The sequence below is a fragment of the Diospyros lotus genome, chromosome 7 (genome assembly GCF_014633365.1).
Source record: "Diospyros lotus cultivar Yz01 chromosome 7, ASM1463336v1, whole genome shotgun sequence".
Lineage (NCBI taxonomy): Eukaryota > Viridiplantae > Streptophyta > Magnoliopsida > Ericales > Ebenaceae > Diospyros > Diospyros lotus.
The window spans coordinates 397,474-418,422 of record NC_068344.1 but is presented as its reverse complement, the minus strand read 5'-3'; the positions used below and the strand labels follow the sequence as shown (position 1 = coordinate 418,422).

Below are 20,949 nucleotides of genomic sequence, written 5' to 3'. Positions count from 1 at the left end.
TTATTTGTTTATCACTGCTAGCATTTCATTATCCTCACTTGCATTGAGTTTTTATTTTCAATCAAAAGGATTTCAAAGTTCTATCAATTAAGTTTTTAAAATAACCAATTCACCCCCCCTCTTGGTGTGTGCCATAGAACCTACTGTTCTAACATCTAACTGTTGTGCCATGAAAAATTGGAAAAAAAAAAAGAAAATATTTTTTGAAAATGAAAGCTGGCTGCAAGGCTCGCGGCTAGGAGAATGTCGTGAGACCCAATCTCGCAGCAGCCTTGCCGTGAGGCAGCGTGCAACCAAGGGATGGCCGCGAGGTAGCACGCAACCAAGGGATGGCCTCGAGGCCGAGTTCGCGGCTATGGGCAGAGGTGCAAGCGCCTGCCTCGCCGCAACTTATCGCGAGCCCCAGCCTCGCGGCAAGCAACTAGCAGTAGCTTGCCACGAGCCTCAACCTTGCGGCCAAGGGCTGGCCGCTAATGCCTGCCTCACGACAGCTTGCCCCGAGAGCCAGTCTCGCGGCCAAGGGCTGGCTGCGAGTGCTTGCCTCGCCGCAGCTTGCAACAAGGCAGCTCACGGCTGGGGGCTGGCCGTAAGTGCCAGCCACACGACAGCTTTGCCACAAGCAATCTTGCGACCGCTTCGTGGTAAGCGCCTCATCTCGATGATACCTAAGCTCCATTCAGCAATCGTCACGTGTTGACACCAGCCACCCTTGAGAATCATGTCCTATATGTTAGACTAGGAAGTGTTATGGCACACACCAAGAGAGGGGGTGAATTGGTTATTTTAAAAACTTAATTGATAGAACTTTGAAATCCTTTTGATTGAAAATAAAAATTCAATGCAAGTGAGGATAATGAAAAGCTAGCAATGATAAACAAATTAAAAAACATAAGCAAGAGAGAACACAAAGATTTATAGTGGTTCGGCTTAACCCAAGCCTAATCCACTACCTTAGCTCCTCACTAAGGATTTTTCAAACCATCCACTATCAACCCCCTACTCAACCCGAGTAGGTCCTCTAGTCCGAGACTAGGAATTACAACCTCCCACTCAAATGGGCCATCTAGCTACACAAGCTAGGAAAATAACAACGATAGAAATGAAAAAGATAAGCTAAGAGTTAACACTCTTAGTTACAAGTTCTCTCACAATGAAAACAAGGCTTAATAATAAATTTACAATGATAAAACAACAAAGCATTGGAGAGAAAATACAACAGTGAAGACGCAAATATTATAAGCTCGAGTAAAAATGATTTGAACTCTTTAGATCAAGTCGTTCCCATCCATTAGTCTTTTCGTGATCATCCATGACTTGTATTTATAGGTTTCCCAAAAGATTGAAGAGAAATGTAGCTGTTTGTGACCGTTGGAGTTGAAAAACTAGTCGTTGGAAGCTTTCTGCAAAACACATAGTCGACAGAAGAAAATGCATAGTTGACTATTTTACAAATAAAACAAAACATAGTCGACAGACAAAAACGCATAGTCGACTATCTTATAACACAAAAATCCTATAGTCGACAGATACATATGCACAGTCGACTATTGCAAAAATGTGAAGAAAATTTTGAATTTTATGAACAAAAATAGTTGACAGATGAAAAGCCATAGTCGACTATCCTTATATGATAGTCGACAGATTCAAAAATAGTCGATAGATGTCTTAAATAGTCGACAGATCAAATCAGCATAGTCGACTATCCTTATACATAGTCGACTATCCTTATAACATAGTCAACTATTTTTAGGCATAGTCAACAGCATTAAACCACATAGTCGACTATCCTTTTGAAAACATTGAAAACTTAATAAATCCTTATTTTGATCTTTTGAAAGCAAGTTGAGATTATCAAAAGTATATTTTGAAACAAAACCTCACTCAACCATACTCAATATTTCTTCCATAGGATTTCATACCTTGCTTCAAAAATCATATATTACAAATTTGTTTTCTCATTCATATAATCCATAGAGATTGATTTTCATATAGTCATTATCAAAACTATTTTATTACCAAGAGTAAAATATCACTATAAATACCTAGCTACAGCAACCTAACTTCACCCGAACCGGAGCTCGAGTGGACCCCACATCATAAATTTAATTGTTATATTTTGGCAACAACAATTTGGCGTTGCCTGTGGGAAACGCAACAAAAAACCAATCTTAACACAAGATGTCGAAAGGGACAAGATCAGTCGATTGGGCGAACCTGCTTGACCCCGCCCGAATGAGCGCTCATACTAGGACAGGAGCCACGAAAGGGCCCCATCAGGTGCACTCTACAACACCAGAATTTTCAGTAGATCACCCTAACAATGAAGTGCGTTCAGGGAACTTTCATGTGCTCGAATGCAACCATACCACCGGGCTGGGGGGGCATGGAGCATTTGAAACAAGAAGAAGCACATGTAGTTGGATTGAGGAGATATGCGACAGGGCGAGAGGAGCAAGTCCCACATGCAACGCCTGCTAGTTAGGAACAACACTCCTCTAGACAGTCTTCAATTCCAAATATAAACCTTATGGGGACCTCAAGAATAGCTCCACCCACGGTTTTACTCTCAGATTATGAACTATTGCGGAAGAATTTTGAGGAGCTGAAACAATAGAATGATGAACTCAGGATGAACAATGAGGAGAATATGAGAAGACTACATGAAGTCACTGCTTTGTTACTTGAACTAATGTCGGACATTCACATTCCCCACATGGGACAAATCGATACTAGGGGAGAACATCGTAGATCCCAAGACAACCCTCCAAGGGCCCCTCGACAGGGGATAAGAATCAAAACTCCAAGACTAAATAGTCAAATATCGAAAGTAATAGACCCAAGAAGAAAAAATAGCAGGAAGGTAAGAAAAGCTTTTACGAATAGAGAGACAGCAGAAAACACCTACTTAGGAGTCCCTTATGACCCAACTCTTTGCTAAAATGAAGCGAAATAGGAAACACTCAACATGTTTGACATCAAACGGCTCATAGAAAAGGTGCTAGAGCAGAAACAGGTAATGATGGTGCCAAAAGAAACTCCCCCAAAAAGGTTCCCTCTATCGGAGGAACTCCAAAGGCAACCAGTGTAACCGGGATTCGAACTACCACAACTTTCGGTATACTCAGGAAGAGAAAACCCCGAGAAACACTTACAACATTTTGTCGCAGTGGCCGTGTTACAAGGATGGAATAAGGTCACTAGGTACAAGGCTTTCCCATTCTCCCTGGCAGGACAAGCTTAGCAGTGGTTCACTGAATTACCAGCATGACATATACGATCATTCGAACAGTTGAAGAAAGAATTCCTAAATGCATTCTCTGCCTATCTCCCGAAGAAGAAGAGTGCAATATATCTAATGAGCTTATAGTAGAAACCGAATGAATCCCTAAAGCAATACATCGAGCGGTTCAAGGCCACAACGCAGGAAGTAAGGAATCTCCCAGTCGGATTAGCGGCGTCAGCTCTGCTAAACTGAACTATATACGCCCCGCTTAGAAGATCCTTAGCCTTCTCCGAGCCAAATTCTATGACTGAGTTGTTCGACCAAGCAGAACAGTTTATAATTCAAATGGAAATTTTGGACGCATGAGAAGGTAATAGATGAGGAAAGGAAACCCAGCCCGAAGTACGAAGAACCTTACAAAATTCAGAAGATGTTAAACCCCAACATGTGCACGTTACCGACACTACAAGGCGAAGCGATAGGAAAAGCTTGGAACATCGTGCACCTCGAGAGGTACTTCCCAGCTTTAACCCAGGGGAAGGGACGAAGCGCGAGACGTAGAGTCAAGCCTGTCACCTAAAGCATTACTCGACCCGGCTGGAGGCTGGAATTGTATTTAATTTTCCATTGTAATAACATCCCCCGATAAATAAAAGAATATACCCCCTGTATTCTCGTGGAGTAGGAAAAACTATAATCCGAACCATGTATAATCTCCATAGGCCCAGATTATTTGTATGTGTCATGCAAGTATGGCGGCTCAAGCACAGCTCGCTTTCGAAGGTCAAGTCGCCTAGTGGCAATCTGGTGTCGATAACCACGAGCTGGCCCGAGATCACCAGAACATCTGATGCTTATGCCCGCAGACTTACCCAAATCTCTCACTTGAGTTAGGTGCTATGCCTTTTTTGCTATACCCAATTCCTTGGTTGATCTGACGCCTAGGTCTCCTGGCAAACTCGGATGTCTGGTAGGAATCTCACACCGGACCACTAGCCAAGCCTAGATTCCCCGAGGTAGATTGGTTCTAGGAAGGCAGAAAAAAAGTGAAGTGATCATATGATAGCTCTAGCATAAGCCCGCTCCCAAATGCCAAGTTGCATAGTAGCAATCTGGTGTCGATTGTAATACCCCATGTTCGTGTGAGCTGCCACGTAATTTCGATGGGTTTAGGATACCAAAAAATTGGTTTGATAGTAGTTATTAGTATCGAATCGACTGCAGGGAATGTCTCAGAGCAAAATTATCTAAGGAAAATTATATGGACTCGACGAGCATATTGAGATAAGATTTATGGTATCGAAAGAAATTGAATCGAGAACAATTTTCGGTACAGCTAAAATACAGCTGCCATTTAGGCTGAAAAACCGAATCGTTGTAGGACACTCCCGAAAAATTAACGGAACCCTAGGGGGGCTTCGGTTTTGCGTAACGAACAACCCTTCAGTGGTTTTGGGATGAATCGGCAGACCGGTAAGGTTATTGGGGCAAAAATCATCTATATCGAGTAAAATTTAAGTTATTAATTGTAAATTTTTGGTATTAAAATGCAAGTTTAATCAGTGTTTGAGGGCATAGTTGCAATAAGAAAATTACCTAAGTGATATTTTGATAAAATTGGGGTTTAATATACAATTTCTCTTAATTTAAAGTGTAATAAATAGTTATATATATATATATGCACGTGCATATGAGCGTGAATGGCAGAGGCAGCTTCTGTGAATGGCTGAGATTTTTGGCTAAAAATTGGGAGATTGTGGCAGCGGGATTTAAGGATATCGCAGCAGGATTTGTGGAGATTTTCATATTAAATGATGTGCGTGATGGCCAGCTTGCAAAATCTTCATGGCCATGCCTCTACAAATCTTCTGCAAACGGCGTGATTTTCGTGTTAAGAGAAGTGGCCAGAGGAGTTGAGGGTGGATGTTGCCTATAAATAGGCAGGGAGTTTGGCCATTGAGAAGCATCAAAGCAAGGGAGAGAGAGAGAGAGATAGTAAGAGGGAGGGCCGAAATCGGCCATGACAGTAGCAGCAAAGCTACTGTTCGGCAGCCATGGCCGACACGTAGCAAGTAGCTGCGACGGAAGGCGAGGCGAGTGGCGCGGACGAGGCCAGCCGGCAAGGCCGAAAGCGGCCAGAGTGGCTACATGCTCGTGGTGGCAGCGATGGCCGCGAGTTCGCAGCAGCTGGGTGATGAGGCTGTCGCGATGGCGGCTCGCGGAGAAGTAGGGCGGTGGGCGAGCTGGTGCGGCAGTACGGGAGGCCGAGGCGGCCAGTGGAGAAAGCGCACGGAGGCGCTGGCAGTAGCGGTGGCCGCGGGCGGTGCTGGTTTGGCCGCTGGAAGAAAGAGCAGGAGAAGAAGAAGGTGGGGAAGAAGAAGAAGAAGAAGAAGAAGAAGAAAAAAGAAAAGAAAAAGGAAAAGAAGAAAAGAGAAGAAGGAGATGAGGCAGAGGAGTTGCAGGCGTGCGAGGGAAGAAGAAGGAGAATGGAGAAAGAGGAGAAAGAAAAAGAGAAAAGAAAGAAAAAGAAAAAGAAAAAAAAAGAGGTGAAAATGATGGAAAAAATTCTAGAAAAATTCTAGAAAATAGGGAATTATATTTTGATAATATCCCGGAGATTTTGGCAAGAAAAACGACCCGGGCACGCATTTCAAGGATAAGGCACGCATATCGAGGAAGTCAGAGATGCTAAGTCAAGGTAAGTAAAATTTTCTAGAAAATTTCAAAAATTCTAGAATATTATTTTATGAATTGTCGTAGTGAAATATTCGAGAAAATATTTTAGAAATATTTAATCTGGATTTATTGAGGAAAAATAGGAAGAAATAGAGAGAAAATTAAAGAAAATGCCAGAAATTATAGAAAAATAGGTTTTAATGTTTATTTAAATAATTATAGTGATTAGGATACTTTGAGCCTGAAGTTGAAGAGATTTGTGCAAATTTTGAGGTTGGCACGCAAATCGAGGTAAGGCACGGATATCGAGATAGCCCGATAAGCTTGAGAAAGTAAGTGGTACTCCCCAATTAAAGTTAGTTTTATGGAAAATGATTGGGTTGTAAGTGATTTATGTTCCTCGAAAATGTTTTCATCATATTGACATGCCTTGATATGTATCTATTACGTAGACTGTATACATGACATGACTATGAAATGCATAAATACACGTTGATATCATTGATCACTCGCATTTGAGGTCGTAGGGAGTACGAACTGGTACTGCTACTTTACCAAGGGTGCACCCATACACCTCGGCTTCGAAAGAAGGGGGCCGCAAAAATGGTAGGTAGCATGAGGGGTGCAGTTGACACCTACAAGGTAAGACATTGCATACACACATGATATAGCATTATGTACCCTAATTTAGATGATTCATCATCTAACTTGGGTTTTGCCCCTGAAATATTCAAACGTTCCAGGTGGAGATTGTAGCAGATTTCGAGGATAAATGAGGTATGAAATGGCAATTAGCAGGGTGCATGAAGATTGAAATGTATGTTATGTAACCCATGTATTTAAGTTTTGCCACCTTAAATTCTGAACGTTTTAAGGAATGACGAGTTTATTTATGATTAATGTTAAGATATCAGGTTTCGATCTTTGCTTTCGCATTTGATGTGTACAGTGATTCTCTTTCGAGATTAATAGTTGGGAATTCCGGGACGGATTCGAGGTATGATGTGGTTTAGCTTTAGTGTTTGAAAGAAAAAAATTATTGTAACGCCCCGTTTTCCCACAACGTGCATTACCTCGAGATTTCAGGAATATATATATTTTTTTTCAACATCAAACACACAACATAAGTCTCTCAATACATATACCTTCATCATAATCGTTTCCCGTCAATCCCGATCGTACCTTCTTAGCATATCAAAATTTAATAATAAATAAACTAAGACAGGTATTAACAATCATATCAGCGGAAGCAAGATTGAAACCTCAATGATATATAACCGACAATTCCTTTACAATAACCAAATCGATGTTTCACATGAAAATATCAAATATTTACATAACCTCTGAACATCGTAATCATAGACAAAACCTACGAAAACTAAACATAGCAGCTACATCTCGATGACATTCTTTCCCTTGGCGCCACTGCATTCACCTGGAACGTTTGAATATTCCAGGGATATAGTCCAAATTAGATGCTGAATCATCTAAGTGAGAGTTCAAAAACGTTTTCATACAGATATGAAAAATCATATACAAAATCGATAAATCCCGTCATGCACCAGCCTAAGAGAATCCCACATAACACTTAACCCTAACCGGGAAAAATGCAATATCTCTAAAGGCGACACGACCACTTCGGCCTATTGACAAAACAATCCTGCTTAAGAGGGACAATCTCGACATATGAACCTGGGAATCACCCCATTGTCATTGTTAGGCTTTACGCTCCAACTCAAAAACATTCCAAAACCCAACGCAACCCTAGCCCCAAGAGTGTCACATCAACACTATCCTCGGAATCGACGTCACCTCGGCATTAATGCTATTGCTCAAAGGATCCTGGAGTGGTGTCCACTCGCAGCCCCGCCACTTGAACCAACAACCGGGGTGGTGTCCACTCTCAGCCCCGCCACTTGGGTCCCGTAGGGTGAAGTCCGTCCCAGCCCCGTCCCAAGTGGGTCACCTAGCATTAATTCTAGGTACGCATCCCAAGTGTTGTCACTCTGGGCTACGTCACAGGTTACCAACCCACGTCCCACATAGACGACACAAAACAAGCCAATGTCGAAAATCATAACATGCATAGCTTAAAATCAACATTTCGATGTATGCAATTTACCGTACGAAATTTAATGCATGTGTAAATAACCATTTGGACAATCCATCATAATAAACCAAGCCATAGGGATGAACACTCACAGTAAACCATTCACATGTCACTTAAAGTCTTTTCGGGTAGAACCACTCACAAGTCAAAACAAAGTTGGGGGCGAACACTCACCTTGGGCTAAATTTAAGATTCCTCGAAATACGTGCCCGATCGACCTCGATTCTCGTGCCAGGCGGTCTCTAGTTCAAATTCGAGCCTCAACGATACCCTAGACATCATGTGCATTCAAAGGGAAATTAATATCTATTTTCCCAAATTTCTCCTTATTTTTCTCTAATTTCTCCCTATTTTTCTCTCGATAATTTCAAGTAAATACCTATTCAAGCATTTTTTTTAAATTTTTCTCCATAAGAATTCATAAAACAATATTTATAAGCCTCTGGAATTTTATAGAAATTTTCCAGATTTTTCTCCTATTTTCTCAAATTTCCATAATTACTTTTCCTTGAGAAAATTTATTTCTCCTCGATTTACTTCAAATATACTTCAAGAAAAATCATCAAAACTCATTAAATAAATCCCTTATCCTTATGGAATTTTCTCATAATTTTCTAAAAATTCCTCCTATTTATTTTCTATTTACATTTACTTTTAAAAATTAAAAATAATTATTTTCTCAAGAAATTTCCAAGATAACAATTTATCAAAATAAATTATTCATCTTTCTTGAATTTATGGATATTTTTCCATAATTTTAATTCCTTTAATTCTATTTTTTATCGAATTTTCTATATTTTCAGTATTTAAAAAATACAGAAAATACCTCTGGTCATCTTCTCGGGCGACAGCGATCGGCGACCTTCTCCAATGGCTGATCTGAAGACACCATCTTGAAGCTCTCTTCAAGTCGATCACAATGGAACCTTCACATGGCCGAAAAACTTACCGGAAGCTGCCCGATTTGACGATTTACAATCCGACTCCGGCGAAGCTTTGCGTTTTTCGGCGAGCCAAATTGACCTTCGATTTGAACTCCGATTGACACGAAACTTTCCAGATCAATTACCTATCGCCTTGCGACCAAAAGCCCTTTATTAGATCGCTCAATCGATCACTCTACAACCCAATTTCACCTTCACTCGATATATATATATATATACATGCGGCCGAATGCAAAAACACCTCTAAACCATTCCAAAAATTCTGAAACTCTCCAGAAATGATCCTTTTCCCTCAAGGGTTAAAAGCCCCTTATTAGTTTCCCTCGATTCGCTCTCAAACTTGAGCGATTTGATGATTCAAATTCTGCCGAAACCCTTGGCTATTTATAGCCAAAATCCGACCCCCACGTGGCCAATTTCCGGCCAAAGCTTCTTCCCCACGCCTCCTAGACCACCCTAGGCCACTCCCTGACGGTCCTGAGTTGTCAAATGGCCAGATTTTTCGGCCAAATCTGTAACACCCCGTCTCACCAAGCATGTCACTATAAGGGTATTCCCGGGATTTCTTTTTTTTTTTTTTTTTTAGTTCAACACGTGCAGTGTATCAAGAACTATCTTTACATGCAGATACAAACCCCGAGAACCCCAACCTTGCCCGTTTAACTATCAAGATCAATAATCTTAAACTAAACGAGACATAATACAATGCAACGGATATATTAACATCAAATACCATAGTTCTTACGTGGTATTCCCTTAACAACATACATAATACAGATCAGATGACAACTTTGCTACTATACTACTGTTCATTTACAACCTGAAATACATTCTGAAGCCTCCAAATGTTACAACGACTATCAAGCTAAGCACCATTGGCCCCCAATTGGCCACATCCTAGCCCTCGCAGCAGTCCCTGGCTGGAACATTAAACGTTCCAGGGGCATAGCCCAGGTTAGATGATAAAACATCTAAGTGACGGTATGAAACAGTTTGTACAATGCATGAGAGACACACGAGCACGGCATACTCAAACAAGTGACAACATGCAAGACACGTCTAACTTGAGAAGTTTCCCTGACATATTTAATCCCTCGAATGCCCCACTGTGACACCCGTTCACCTGGTCTAACGTTAATCCCTCGAGTGCACCATCGTGACACCCGTTCACCTGGTTTAACATTGTTCCCTCGAGTGCCCCAGTGTGACACCCGTTCACCTGGATTATCATTGTCCCACCCTCAAGTAGACCTCATCCCGACCCACACGGACACAGCACCGACACGAAATATCAATACCCCGATGATATGAAAATCACAAGCCATGCACCGACTCTTTTATAAGTAAAAACAGTTGATGCAATATACCACATGTTCAATATGCAAATGATGCCACAGATACATAAGTAAAATATTTTTGCAGAACAATCCAAGTTCCGGAGGGTAAAACCTCTCACTAGAACTGGTCCCAATTGCATATAACCTAAGTTCGGGAGGGTAACACCGCCCACCAGAACTCACTACACACCTTCCAACATATTTTCAAGATAAGGTAAAGATAGAATCAGACCACTCACCTCGAAAGTATTCAGAACACCTCGAATCTTGTGCCCAACCTCAATTTTCGTACAACTCCTCAAGTCTTTTAACCAAACCACCTCCTTACACGTCCTCACGCACTGCCCAGGTGCTCTGCGCGTGTGATGCTTCGCGTATGCTTAAAAAGCCCTCTATCCACTAAACCCGAAGCACTCTTGTCTAACATGAACTTCTCATAATTTAGAATGAGAGAATCCTTAGCCATGAACCCCTATTTATAGTTTTTGGAAACTTAGCCACCAAGAAACATATATTCTGTAATCATTTCAAATCTTCTAAAATCTTTTACAATCATTTCAAATCTTCTAAAGATCTTCTGCAATCATTGTAAATCTTCTAAGATTTTCTATAATTATTTCAAATCTTCTAATATCTTTTGCAATTATTTCAAAATCTTCTAATATCTTTTGCAATCATTGTAAATCTTCAAAGATATTATATAATCATTACCAAATCTTCTAAGAGATTCTGCAATCATTCTAAATCTTCTAATATCTTTTGTAATCATTGTAAATTTTCAAAAATATTATATAATTATCACCAAATCTTCTAAGATATTCTGCAATCATTCTAAATCTTCTAAGATTTTATATAATCATTGTTATCCAAATCAAATCTTATTCAAATCATATCCAACAAAATCTTATCCAATTAAATTTTATCCAAATCTTATCTTATCTAATCAAATCTTATCCTTAAAGTCATCATGAGCCTTCATCTTATCTCTAACGTTATCATAAGGCTTCATCTTATCTCTAATATCATCATGAAAATTCATCTTTATCACTAAAGTCATTTATGAGGCTTTTTCCTGAATTTTCCAAATGCCCCTAGTAAAAAGATTTCAATAATTACACTTTGACCCGAACTTTTGGGTAATTACACTTTAACCCTTTTCAACATGGTCCCCAGACTAATTTTTAATTACATTTTAGTCCCTAAAAAATGGACTAATTACGCTAATGCCCCTAATTTTTAGGTAAATTACACTTTTACCCCAACTTCAAAAATTACTATTTTGCCCATGGCTCAAAAACTGAACTTCTCTTTAAAGACCTTTATAACTATTTGAAATATCCTAAAACATTCTCTTTAAAATTCTGAAAAAATATCGTTTCGACCTCCCTCTATCAATTTCAGAAAACTGCAATTAGGCCCGAATCTTCGTTTTGGCTACAAACCCTTTTGTTTCTTCCAAAAACTAATGAAGGGTTACTCTACATACCAAATATGAACTCGGGGTTCCATTGACTTCCCGATTGCCCCTACATTAATTCAGTATTTCAGCCAAAATCACAGCTGCCTTTTTAGCTGTACCGAGAACCGTTCCCGATCCAATTTCTTTCGATGCCATAAATCATACCTCGTATTACTTGTCGATACTATACCATTTTCTTTGGCTATCTAGGGTCCAGGGTACTCCCTCTGACTAATTCGGTCGTCCAAAGTTGTGTTAGTGTACCCTATATAGTCTCATTTTTTCGCAAATTCCATTTATGCCCTTCATCAAATATTATTTATACCCTTAATAATTTCCCAGGTATTATAAAATCTATGGCCAAATAGGCCATGCTTGTACAACTTTCTGAAAATTGTACTTTGGCCCTTTGAAATTTCTCTTTTGCATTTTGGCCCTTACCCTCAAGCCCTGATCTCTCTAGCACCATCACTAAGACCCTCAAGATTAGTACTTCTCATTTCTCCCTTGAAATTTCTGAAAATTTACCATTTTGACCTCCCTCGGGTATTTTTAGAAAATTACACTTAGGCCCGATTGATTGATTTGACCTCAAATCCATTCGATTCTACCTGAAACCACTTAAGGGTTGTTCTACGCATCGAATACTAGTCCGTGACATTCTCCGTTGATTTTTGGACATCGTTTATAACAATTCGGTAATACGTGCTTATTGGTAGCTGTATTTTTGTTGTACCAAAAATTCTTCCCGATCTCATTTCTTTTTTCACTAAAAATCATAATTTAAATCACTTTTCGTTTCTATACAATTTTCCTTGGCCATTTAGGGTTCGGGGTACTCCCTCCTACTAATTTGGTCGTCTAAAGCTGTATTAGTGTACCCTATAGTCTTATTTTTTCCACAATTCCATTTATGCCCTTTATCAAATATCATTTTTGTCCTCAAATTACTCTCGGGTATTACAATTATTGTCCCGAAATTGTCCCAATTTATAACGCACCCGAAAAAATGGGGCGTTACACCGATGACCATAAGTTGGCCTGGGATCACCAAAACATCCGATGTCTATGCCCACAGACTCACCCAGATCCCTCGCTTGAGTTAGGTGCTATGCCTTTTTGGCTAGACCCAACTCCTTGGTCAATCTGACACCTAGGTCTCCCGGCAAACTCGAATGCCTGGTAGAAATCCCGTGCCAGACCACTGGCTAAACCCAGATCCTCTGAGGTAGATTGGCCTAATGAAGACATAAAGATATAACAACCCCATGACAGTTTTGCCATGATCCCGCTTATCGAAGTTGAGTCACCCAACTGCAATCTAGTGCTGATGACCACGAGTTGACCCGGGATCACTAGAACATCCGATGTCTATGCCCGTAGACTCACCTAAATCCCTCGCTTGAGTTAGATGCTATGCCTTTTTAGCTAGACCCAACTCCTTGTTCGATCTGGCACCTAGATCTCCCGACAAACTTGAATGTTTGGTAGGAATCCCGTGCCAAACTACTGGCCAAACCCAGATTCCCTGAGGTAAACTAACCTCGAAAGACAGACATGGAGAGCATAAATAGCCAGTGCGCTATGATCCATCCTGGGATCACCGGACGCTCCGAAGACTGTGCCCGCAGGCTTGTCAAGATCCCTTGACTAAGTCCGATGCTATGCTCCCAAACTAGACCCGACCCCTTGGCTAATCCGGCGCCTGGGCCTCCCGGCAAGCTTAGACACCGGACAATAATTCCACAATGGAACCTATCTATCGAGGGCATGGTTTCCCAGAGATAATTTGGTACTCCAGCCCCCGGTCGACGTAAGATCTTTGGGTATTTTGTAACCCTTGATTAAGTCTAGGTTCTAGACCTGAACTCCTTGGTTGATATTTTTACTCTTCAATTTTGTTTAAAAGACAAAACAGAAGAGTAGGGGGCAATTGTTGTGCCATGAAAAATTAATAAAAAAAGAAAATCTTTTTTGAAAATGAAGGCTGGCCGCAAGGCTAGCAGCTAGGAGAATGCCGCGAGCCCCATCCTTGCAGCAGCGCGCGGCCAAGGAATGGCCGTAAGGTCAAGCTCTCGACTATGGGCAGAGGCGCGAGCACCTGCCTCACCGCAGCTTGCCGCAAGCCCCAGCCTCGCGACCAAGGGTTGGTCGCGAGCGCCTGCCTCGCAGTAAGCAACTCACGGCAGCTTGCCGCGTGCCCCAATCTCGCAGCCAAGGGCTGGCCGCGAGCGCCTACCTCGCAACAGCTTTACCGCGAGAAATCTTGTTGTCGCTTCATGGTGAGCGCCTCGTCTCGATGATACCTAAGCTCCATTCGGCAACCGTCACATGTCGACACCAGCCACCCTTGAGAATCGTGCCCTATAAATACCCAATTACAGGACATTGATGGGGACTTCGAACTTCGGTAAATTTTAGACATTTTGAATGCATCTTTATTGTTTTTGTGGATAGACATTTGGATTCGAGACTAACTTTGGCATCGGAGGGTCTTTACAGGGGAAGATTCCCGTGAGCCTTCTAACACATTTTCTGAGGATCAATAGGGTAAAATCCTTACGACAAACCTAGCGGCGAAGGAAAAACCTTGTGGCAAGACATTGTGGCGAAGGCAAAAGCTTGCGGTGAACCTAACGGCGAAGGAAAAACATTGCAACGAGACCTCGTGGTTAAGGCAAAACCTTGCGGTGAAATCTCGTGGTTAAGGCAAAATCTTGCGGCGAGACCTATCGGCGATGGCAAAGCCTTGTGGCTAGAGCTAGTGGCGAGAGCTAGCGGCGAAGCCTTGTGGCGAGAGCTAGTGTCGAAACCTTGTGGCAAAGACCTTGTGTCGAGACCTAGTGGCAAGAGTTAGTGGAGAAACCTTGTGGAAAAAATCTTTTGGCAAGAGCTAGTAACGAAGCTTTGTGGCGAAAGAGCTAGTGGCGAAACCTTATGGCGAAAGAGCTAGTGGCGAAGCCTTATGGCGAGAGTTAGTGGCGAAGCCTTGTGGTAAAGACCTTGTAACGAGAGCTAGTGGCGAAACCTTGTGGCAAAAATCTTGTAGCGAAAGCTAGTGGCGAAAGAGCTAATGGCCGAATCCTTACAGCGAGCAACCTAGCGGCAAACTCCCTTGAGGTGACTTCTCTTACGGCAACCTAACTTCACTCGACCCCGAGCTCGAGTGGACCCCACATCACAAATTTTAATTGATGTATCTTGGCAACAATACTAACGATTATAATTTGTCAAAATTTTATGTCTTGATATAAACAACAGGTGTTTGAAGATAGAGACAAGAAAGATAAGAACAGAAACATTTATTGAAGTATCAAACTATATTTCTCAATCAATCTTGTGCATTGAATGTGAAAAGGAAAAGCAAGTGAATTCAAGTGGTATATTTACTCCTAGGCTCTCCTTGTTTAAAAATTTGGTAAGAGGTTGGTACAGCCATTGGTAAGGAGTTATTGTTATAATTTTTTTTTTGCTATAAAATTAAATTCATTATTTTTATTAATTGTTGTAAGGTTTGAGTTTAGTTTTAAAAACTCATTGTATGTAAAGGTTTTAGGGTAAACTTTGGTAAAACCCTTGTTTATCTTTATTGATAATATTTGGGATTGAAAATCCATTAAATGGGGAGACTTGAAGGTAGTGGACTAGAACTTGGTGTCGAACCACTCTAAAATTCTCATGTTCTCATTTCTCTTTTTTTTATTATCCATTGCTCCATCACTTTTAGGTATTCTGTTAAAAGTTAAAAATATTTTTTTGTTAACCAAATCAAGTTAATAAAATTGATTATAAACATTGTCCCCTATTATTTTTCAAGAAAGTCATTACTTCAGTAAAATTGAGTTTTTGAATTATAAATTTAAGATTTCAAAATATCCAAAATTAGAAAATTTTATTTCAAAATATTGCATCTACATTTCGAAACCTATCAAATAGAAAGTTTAATTTCGAAACATATATGGTGTATTTTGAAACTCCCCTTCTTCCTCTATATAGTGTTATTAAAAATCCAAATTTTATAGATATCCCAATTCAGCCCCTCCCTCTTGAGATATTTTCACCATTAATCAAACTAACATAAATAATAGATGTGAAGACTCAATTTCGCTTTTTCTTTTTAAGTATTCACATAAGAGAGAGTTTAATAATTGATATCGAGCTAAGTTAATTTCATATATAAATATATAAAAATATAATTAATATATAGAAATGATAAAAATATAAAATACAAATATGAATATTATATTTTATAGGTATAATTTGAGATTTATCATCCTTATGTGATCTCTCGTTGTTTATGTCTTTGATTTTGACAGAAGAGGTAAATTACAAGTGAAAATTTTGTCTCACTGTACAAAGGCAAATAGTCAAATTCACAATCTACTAGTGTGAATTCTAATTTATCGTGGTTAAATCGATTAAGCCGCGAAAATGCTTTAATTCTCAATTAAAGAATTAATCTTTAATTCCATTTAGAGAATTAAATGGAACCATGAAAGCCTCTGAGCTCTTCAACTTTGTCATGCCATCTGTGTCTTTCAACGAAACAATTAATTCTTTAATTGAGGAAAGGGCAAAGCATGCAAGCTGTTTGGCTTTCAAGAAAATGCACGAAGCAGAGAAGGAATCTATATCATTTGTCCCACCCTGTCTGTCAATCTCCCCCTGCAACCATACGTAGTCTTCAGTGAAACGAACTCGAGCAAACAAAGCAATTCAAAACCTTTAAACGTCAAAAAGGTAGAGATTCGATCCCTAATTAATTTCTAGAGGAGACCTCACAAAAGAAACCTCCATCCATCTGTATATATGTATATATAGACAGCTTCCCTCTATCTCTCTCTCCCACGACCTGCTAGCTGCTGCACGCAGTTATATATTTATATACAATTATAATTAAGAAGAAGAAGAAGAAGAAGAAGAAGAAGAAGAAGAAGATGGAGGAAACCACCAACACCGCCACCACAGTGTCCATGGCCGCCAAGGGCCAGCAGGTTGAGGCTGCAAAGAAGACCCAAGAGACGGAGCTTCCTTTATACGATGATTTTGAACCTTTATGCACTTGGCATAGGGAGGAAGATAAAGATACGCTTGTCGTCCATCTCCCTGGTATATATTAATTATCCGTGTATATATATATATATCTTATTTTCTTTCTTCTTCTTTATTTAACTAATTCCATTCCAAAACCCAGAATTCAAAGTAGATGAACTGAAGGTCTTTACTAGCAATCGCGGCAACCTGAAGATTAGCGGAGAACGCCCCATCATCAATGGAAAGGGACGCGTTCGGTTTACCAAGGAGATGAAGATCTTGAAGAACTACGATGCCAGTAAAATCACTGCCAAGTTTACCACGGATGGCTGTACTCTTCAGGTTACGCTGCCCAAGAAAATTATTCCTAATTCAGAGTCAGACGCCGTCGCCGCCGACTTGCAGCCGAAAGTGGGAGGGGAAAGCGGAAGGGCCGGCGCCGGTGCCGGCGCAAAGGTGGCGTTGAGCTTTGCAGTGGTGGCGGCGGCGGTGGCGGCATTGGCTGTGGGTGCTTATGCAATATTCAAGCGTGGTACATCTTCCTCCAATGCTGATTCCTCCGCCGCCCAGGCCCCCGTTTCTCCAAACATTTAATTCAGTAGAGATGACGGCGGTGGCATTAACAAAAACTTACCACGCCATGTCACACTTGTTCTTACCTATTTTCATTCCTGTTTTATTATTATTATTATTATTTTTTTCACGTGTAACGACCAAGTATCATTATTATAGACATGTTAAACAACCTACATGCACCCAATTGCAACTTGGCCAAATATATATATATATTTATATTTTCTTAATTTTAAGTAATTATTTAAATTTTTTATTATTTCAATTATATTCTTGCACTTATATTTTTGAGTTAATTTAATAATTATATTTTGATAATTTTTTGGTGAGTTAATCTAATTTTTTATTACTTTAATTATACCATTGGACTTATATTTTTTACTCAATTTAATTTATGTATTTTGACGTGACTAGAATGTGATATGTACTTTATCATCTCATTTTATTTTTTTATATATAAAAATAGATTAATTAAAAAATATGAATCTAGAGATATAATTGAAATAATGAAAAGTTTGAATTCCTATACGAAAAAGGTCATGGGTTAAATTAACTCAAAAATTATATTCAGTGATATAATTGAAACAATAAAAAATTTGATCGACCACAAAAAAAAAAAAAACATGAAAATGTATAAACAAAAATATAGATTTTACTGTTGTAACTTCATTTTTTTAAAAGATTAATAGTGGGTTTGAATAGTTTAAGAAATGTATTTAAACTAAATCCATCACAATGATTTGACTGTTTTTCAAACTATAACTAAATTTTTAAATCACCCAAATTATAGCTTAACAATGTGAGTGATTTGAGAAATATAACAAAATAGTCACTGAAATTTTTAGAATTAGTACATATCTAATAACATTAAAACAATCTCACGAAACATCAAAAAATTCATAAAACACATTTAAGTACATAACCGTTTGTCAAAGTATACATTGGCCCACTTGCTCTCGGGGCATAACTCAGATGGCAAAGGACAAATCGCTATATGTTGGTGTCATTTCAGTGAGTTGTGAGTTCGAACCCTGATTTCTTCAAAGCACATTCTACAATTTACCTCTTCTTACGAAATTAAGGGCATGAGCACACGGAGTTTGAGCAAGGATATAATACTCCACATTTTCATGAGGTTGCCACGTAATTTATAAAAGTTTAAAATATTGAAAAATATGCTTGAAATTACAACAAGTGATCGAATCAACTACAATGAATGCCCTAGAGCTTAGATACCTAAGGACAAACGTATATCTTTGACGAGCGTTTCGATGCGAGATTTATGACGCTGAAAGAAATCAAATCAGAGATGGTTTTCGATTCAGCTAAGTTGTAGAGACCAAATGATGGTAAGGGGCTTCTGGGAAATCGATGGAACCCTGAGGATGTTCTAATTTTGTAAATAAAACAACTCTGAGATGGTTTTAGAATGAAACAAATGTCCTGTGAGAGCGCTGGGATGAAATCGTACTTATTGAGAAATTTTGAATTATTAATTTTGAATTTTAAGTATCTCGATGAGAATTAATTTGATATTTGAGGATGTAATTGTAATTAGAGAATTATTCAAACGAAATAAGGATGAAATTAGGAGTTCATGTGGTAAAATATCAAACTTTGAGAACTTGAAATAAATGCCAAAATGACATTTGAAAGAAGTTTGGTATTAGATTTGGATTTTAAAATTAAATCCATTTTAGCTTTGGATTTGAAAACCCATTCAATTATAGTTTTGAGTCTTTGGAGTCCAAGGCTTATCTTGAGAGAAGTGGTACCATGCGATTGGTTCAAAAAATCTATAAATTAGGCCATGGAGTTGTCCCCAAATCATTCCGAACGAGTTTGAGTTTTGAGGGATTCTAAGGTAGGGATCTACTCTTGAGAGATGAGAGGAGATTTTGCAAGAAGAAGGGAAGAAATCGGCGGAGAAGCGGGTGAGAATGAGCCTCGCCGGAGTTGTGAGTCTTTGCCGGAGTTTGCCAAAATCAGTTAGAAAAAAAAGCGAGATAAGTCTGATTTTTTTTTTTTTGATAATCCTGTAGAGGGGGAAGAGATGGTCGCGTAGGTTTAAACGGGGGTTGAATCGAAGTTAAAACGATGGAAATATGACCGAAATACGAAAATAACGCAATATTGTTCGAAACTGGGGGTTGCGCGTGAGATACACGCGTCGGGAAGTGGCTGCGCGTGGGCCACCTTCCCAAGGCGTGTGAGAGGCCCATTTTTCTTCAAATTTTTCAATCTAATTTCCTTCAACCTTGTATAAAAATATTTAAAGTTAGATTTATCGAAACGTGTGTTTTCTGCAAAAATCTAGACCGTTTGTTGTGAAATTGTATTTTCCAAGAGATAAACCTTTAAAGTGAGACTCTAATACTCCAAATCCTATTTTTTGTTCTCTTATGAGAGAATTCTATTACATAAGACGTGTTTTGTGAAGTTCTTGTACGTAAACTTTTGTTGTTCTTTTACGGGAAATCATGTTGCATATATGAAATGTATTTTTCTGAAAAATATATGTTATTGGCTTTTTAACTGTTGCATTTATAAAAATTCGTGTGGCCATACTATTGCACCTATTTGTTGTTGGCTGAGGGCAAAAGTTTGATATTCCCCAAGAGGTGCTATGCGTGTGCCATCGAGAAAGCTCTTGTGGGGAAGACCGTGAGTCTAAGAAACAATAGATGTTGTGTTTGCATAGGTTCTATAAGATCGGGCAGAGGTGACATGGTTAAGGACATCCCGAGAGGCGCTATGCATGCGTCATTGAGAAAGCTCTCGTTAGAGGAGGCTGACATGTTCACGAGACACTTCGGAGTAGTTCTCGTTATTTCCTCATACGTTTTATACTTATTCATGCATTAATATAAACTCTTTTTGGAGTTTCTCACTAGAAAATTCATCTTCTAATTGGACTATGTCTCTGAAATATTCAAACGTTCTAGCTTCAACAAGTGACTCTAAGGGAAAAGAGGTAGCTGAAGAATAAGCTTAATTTACTGTTTGTAGCATATTTAACATATCTATGTTTATGTGCGAACCTATGTATGTTTTGGATATGTTTAAGACGTTCAGTTATCACTTGCGAGAGATGATATAATGCATTTTGCAGACGTCTTGAACAATTTTATTTATGATAAATAAAGTATTATGGTTGTGAACCATATCAGGTTCGATCTAGATTTTGCATTTAAAATTTTAACATCTGTTTTATCTATTCGATTATTGGGTTTGTTAGGTTAAGAAGGTGAAAATTAGGGTTTTTGAGAATTTGTGTGATGTATGTTAGGGATTGTGATAAGAAAAATTTTTTATATTATCAAAATTTTAAATTATAACACCCTCAAAAAATTTAGAATATTACAAAGATGGATTATCCCAAATATACATTGGCCCATTTTCCTTAACAAATGTACAAAAGTGCCCCCAATTTGAATTAGAAGGAGTTTCGGAATCTCAATTATGTATCCAACAAGTGATAAGGCTTGAGGGTGCTAAAGGTCAAAGTGCCGTTATAGCATAAGCAAATAATATGCATTTGAGGTTGCTCTCTTTTTTTTTTTGTAAAATAATTTATCATCACCCTCGATTCG

General features: G+C 39.1%; 1 protein-coding gene across 1 annotated transcript; it reads left to right on the top strand.

Annotated features, from left to right (window-relative positions):
• The first annotated feature begins 16,662 nt into the window (after positions 1–16,662).
• On the top strand, positions 16,663–17,533 carry LOC127806685 (uncharacterized). Its single transcript, XM_052344124.1, has 2 exons — positions 16,663–16,858; positions 16,944–17,533. Exons 1-2 carry the CDS (start codon positions 16,687–16,689, stop codon positions 17,375–17,377), a joined length of 606 nt encoding a protein of 201 aa, XP_052200084.1. The 5' UTR covers positions 16,663–16,686; the 3' UTR covers positions 17,378–17,533.
• The last annotated feature ends 3,416 nt before the right edge of the window (positions 17,534–20,949 follow it).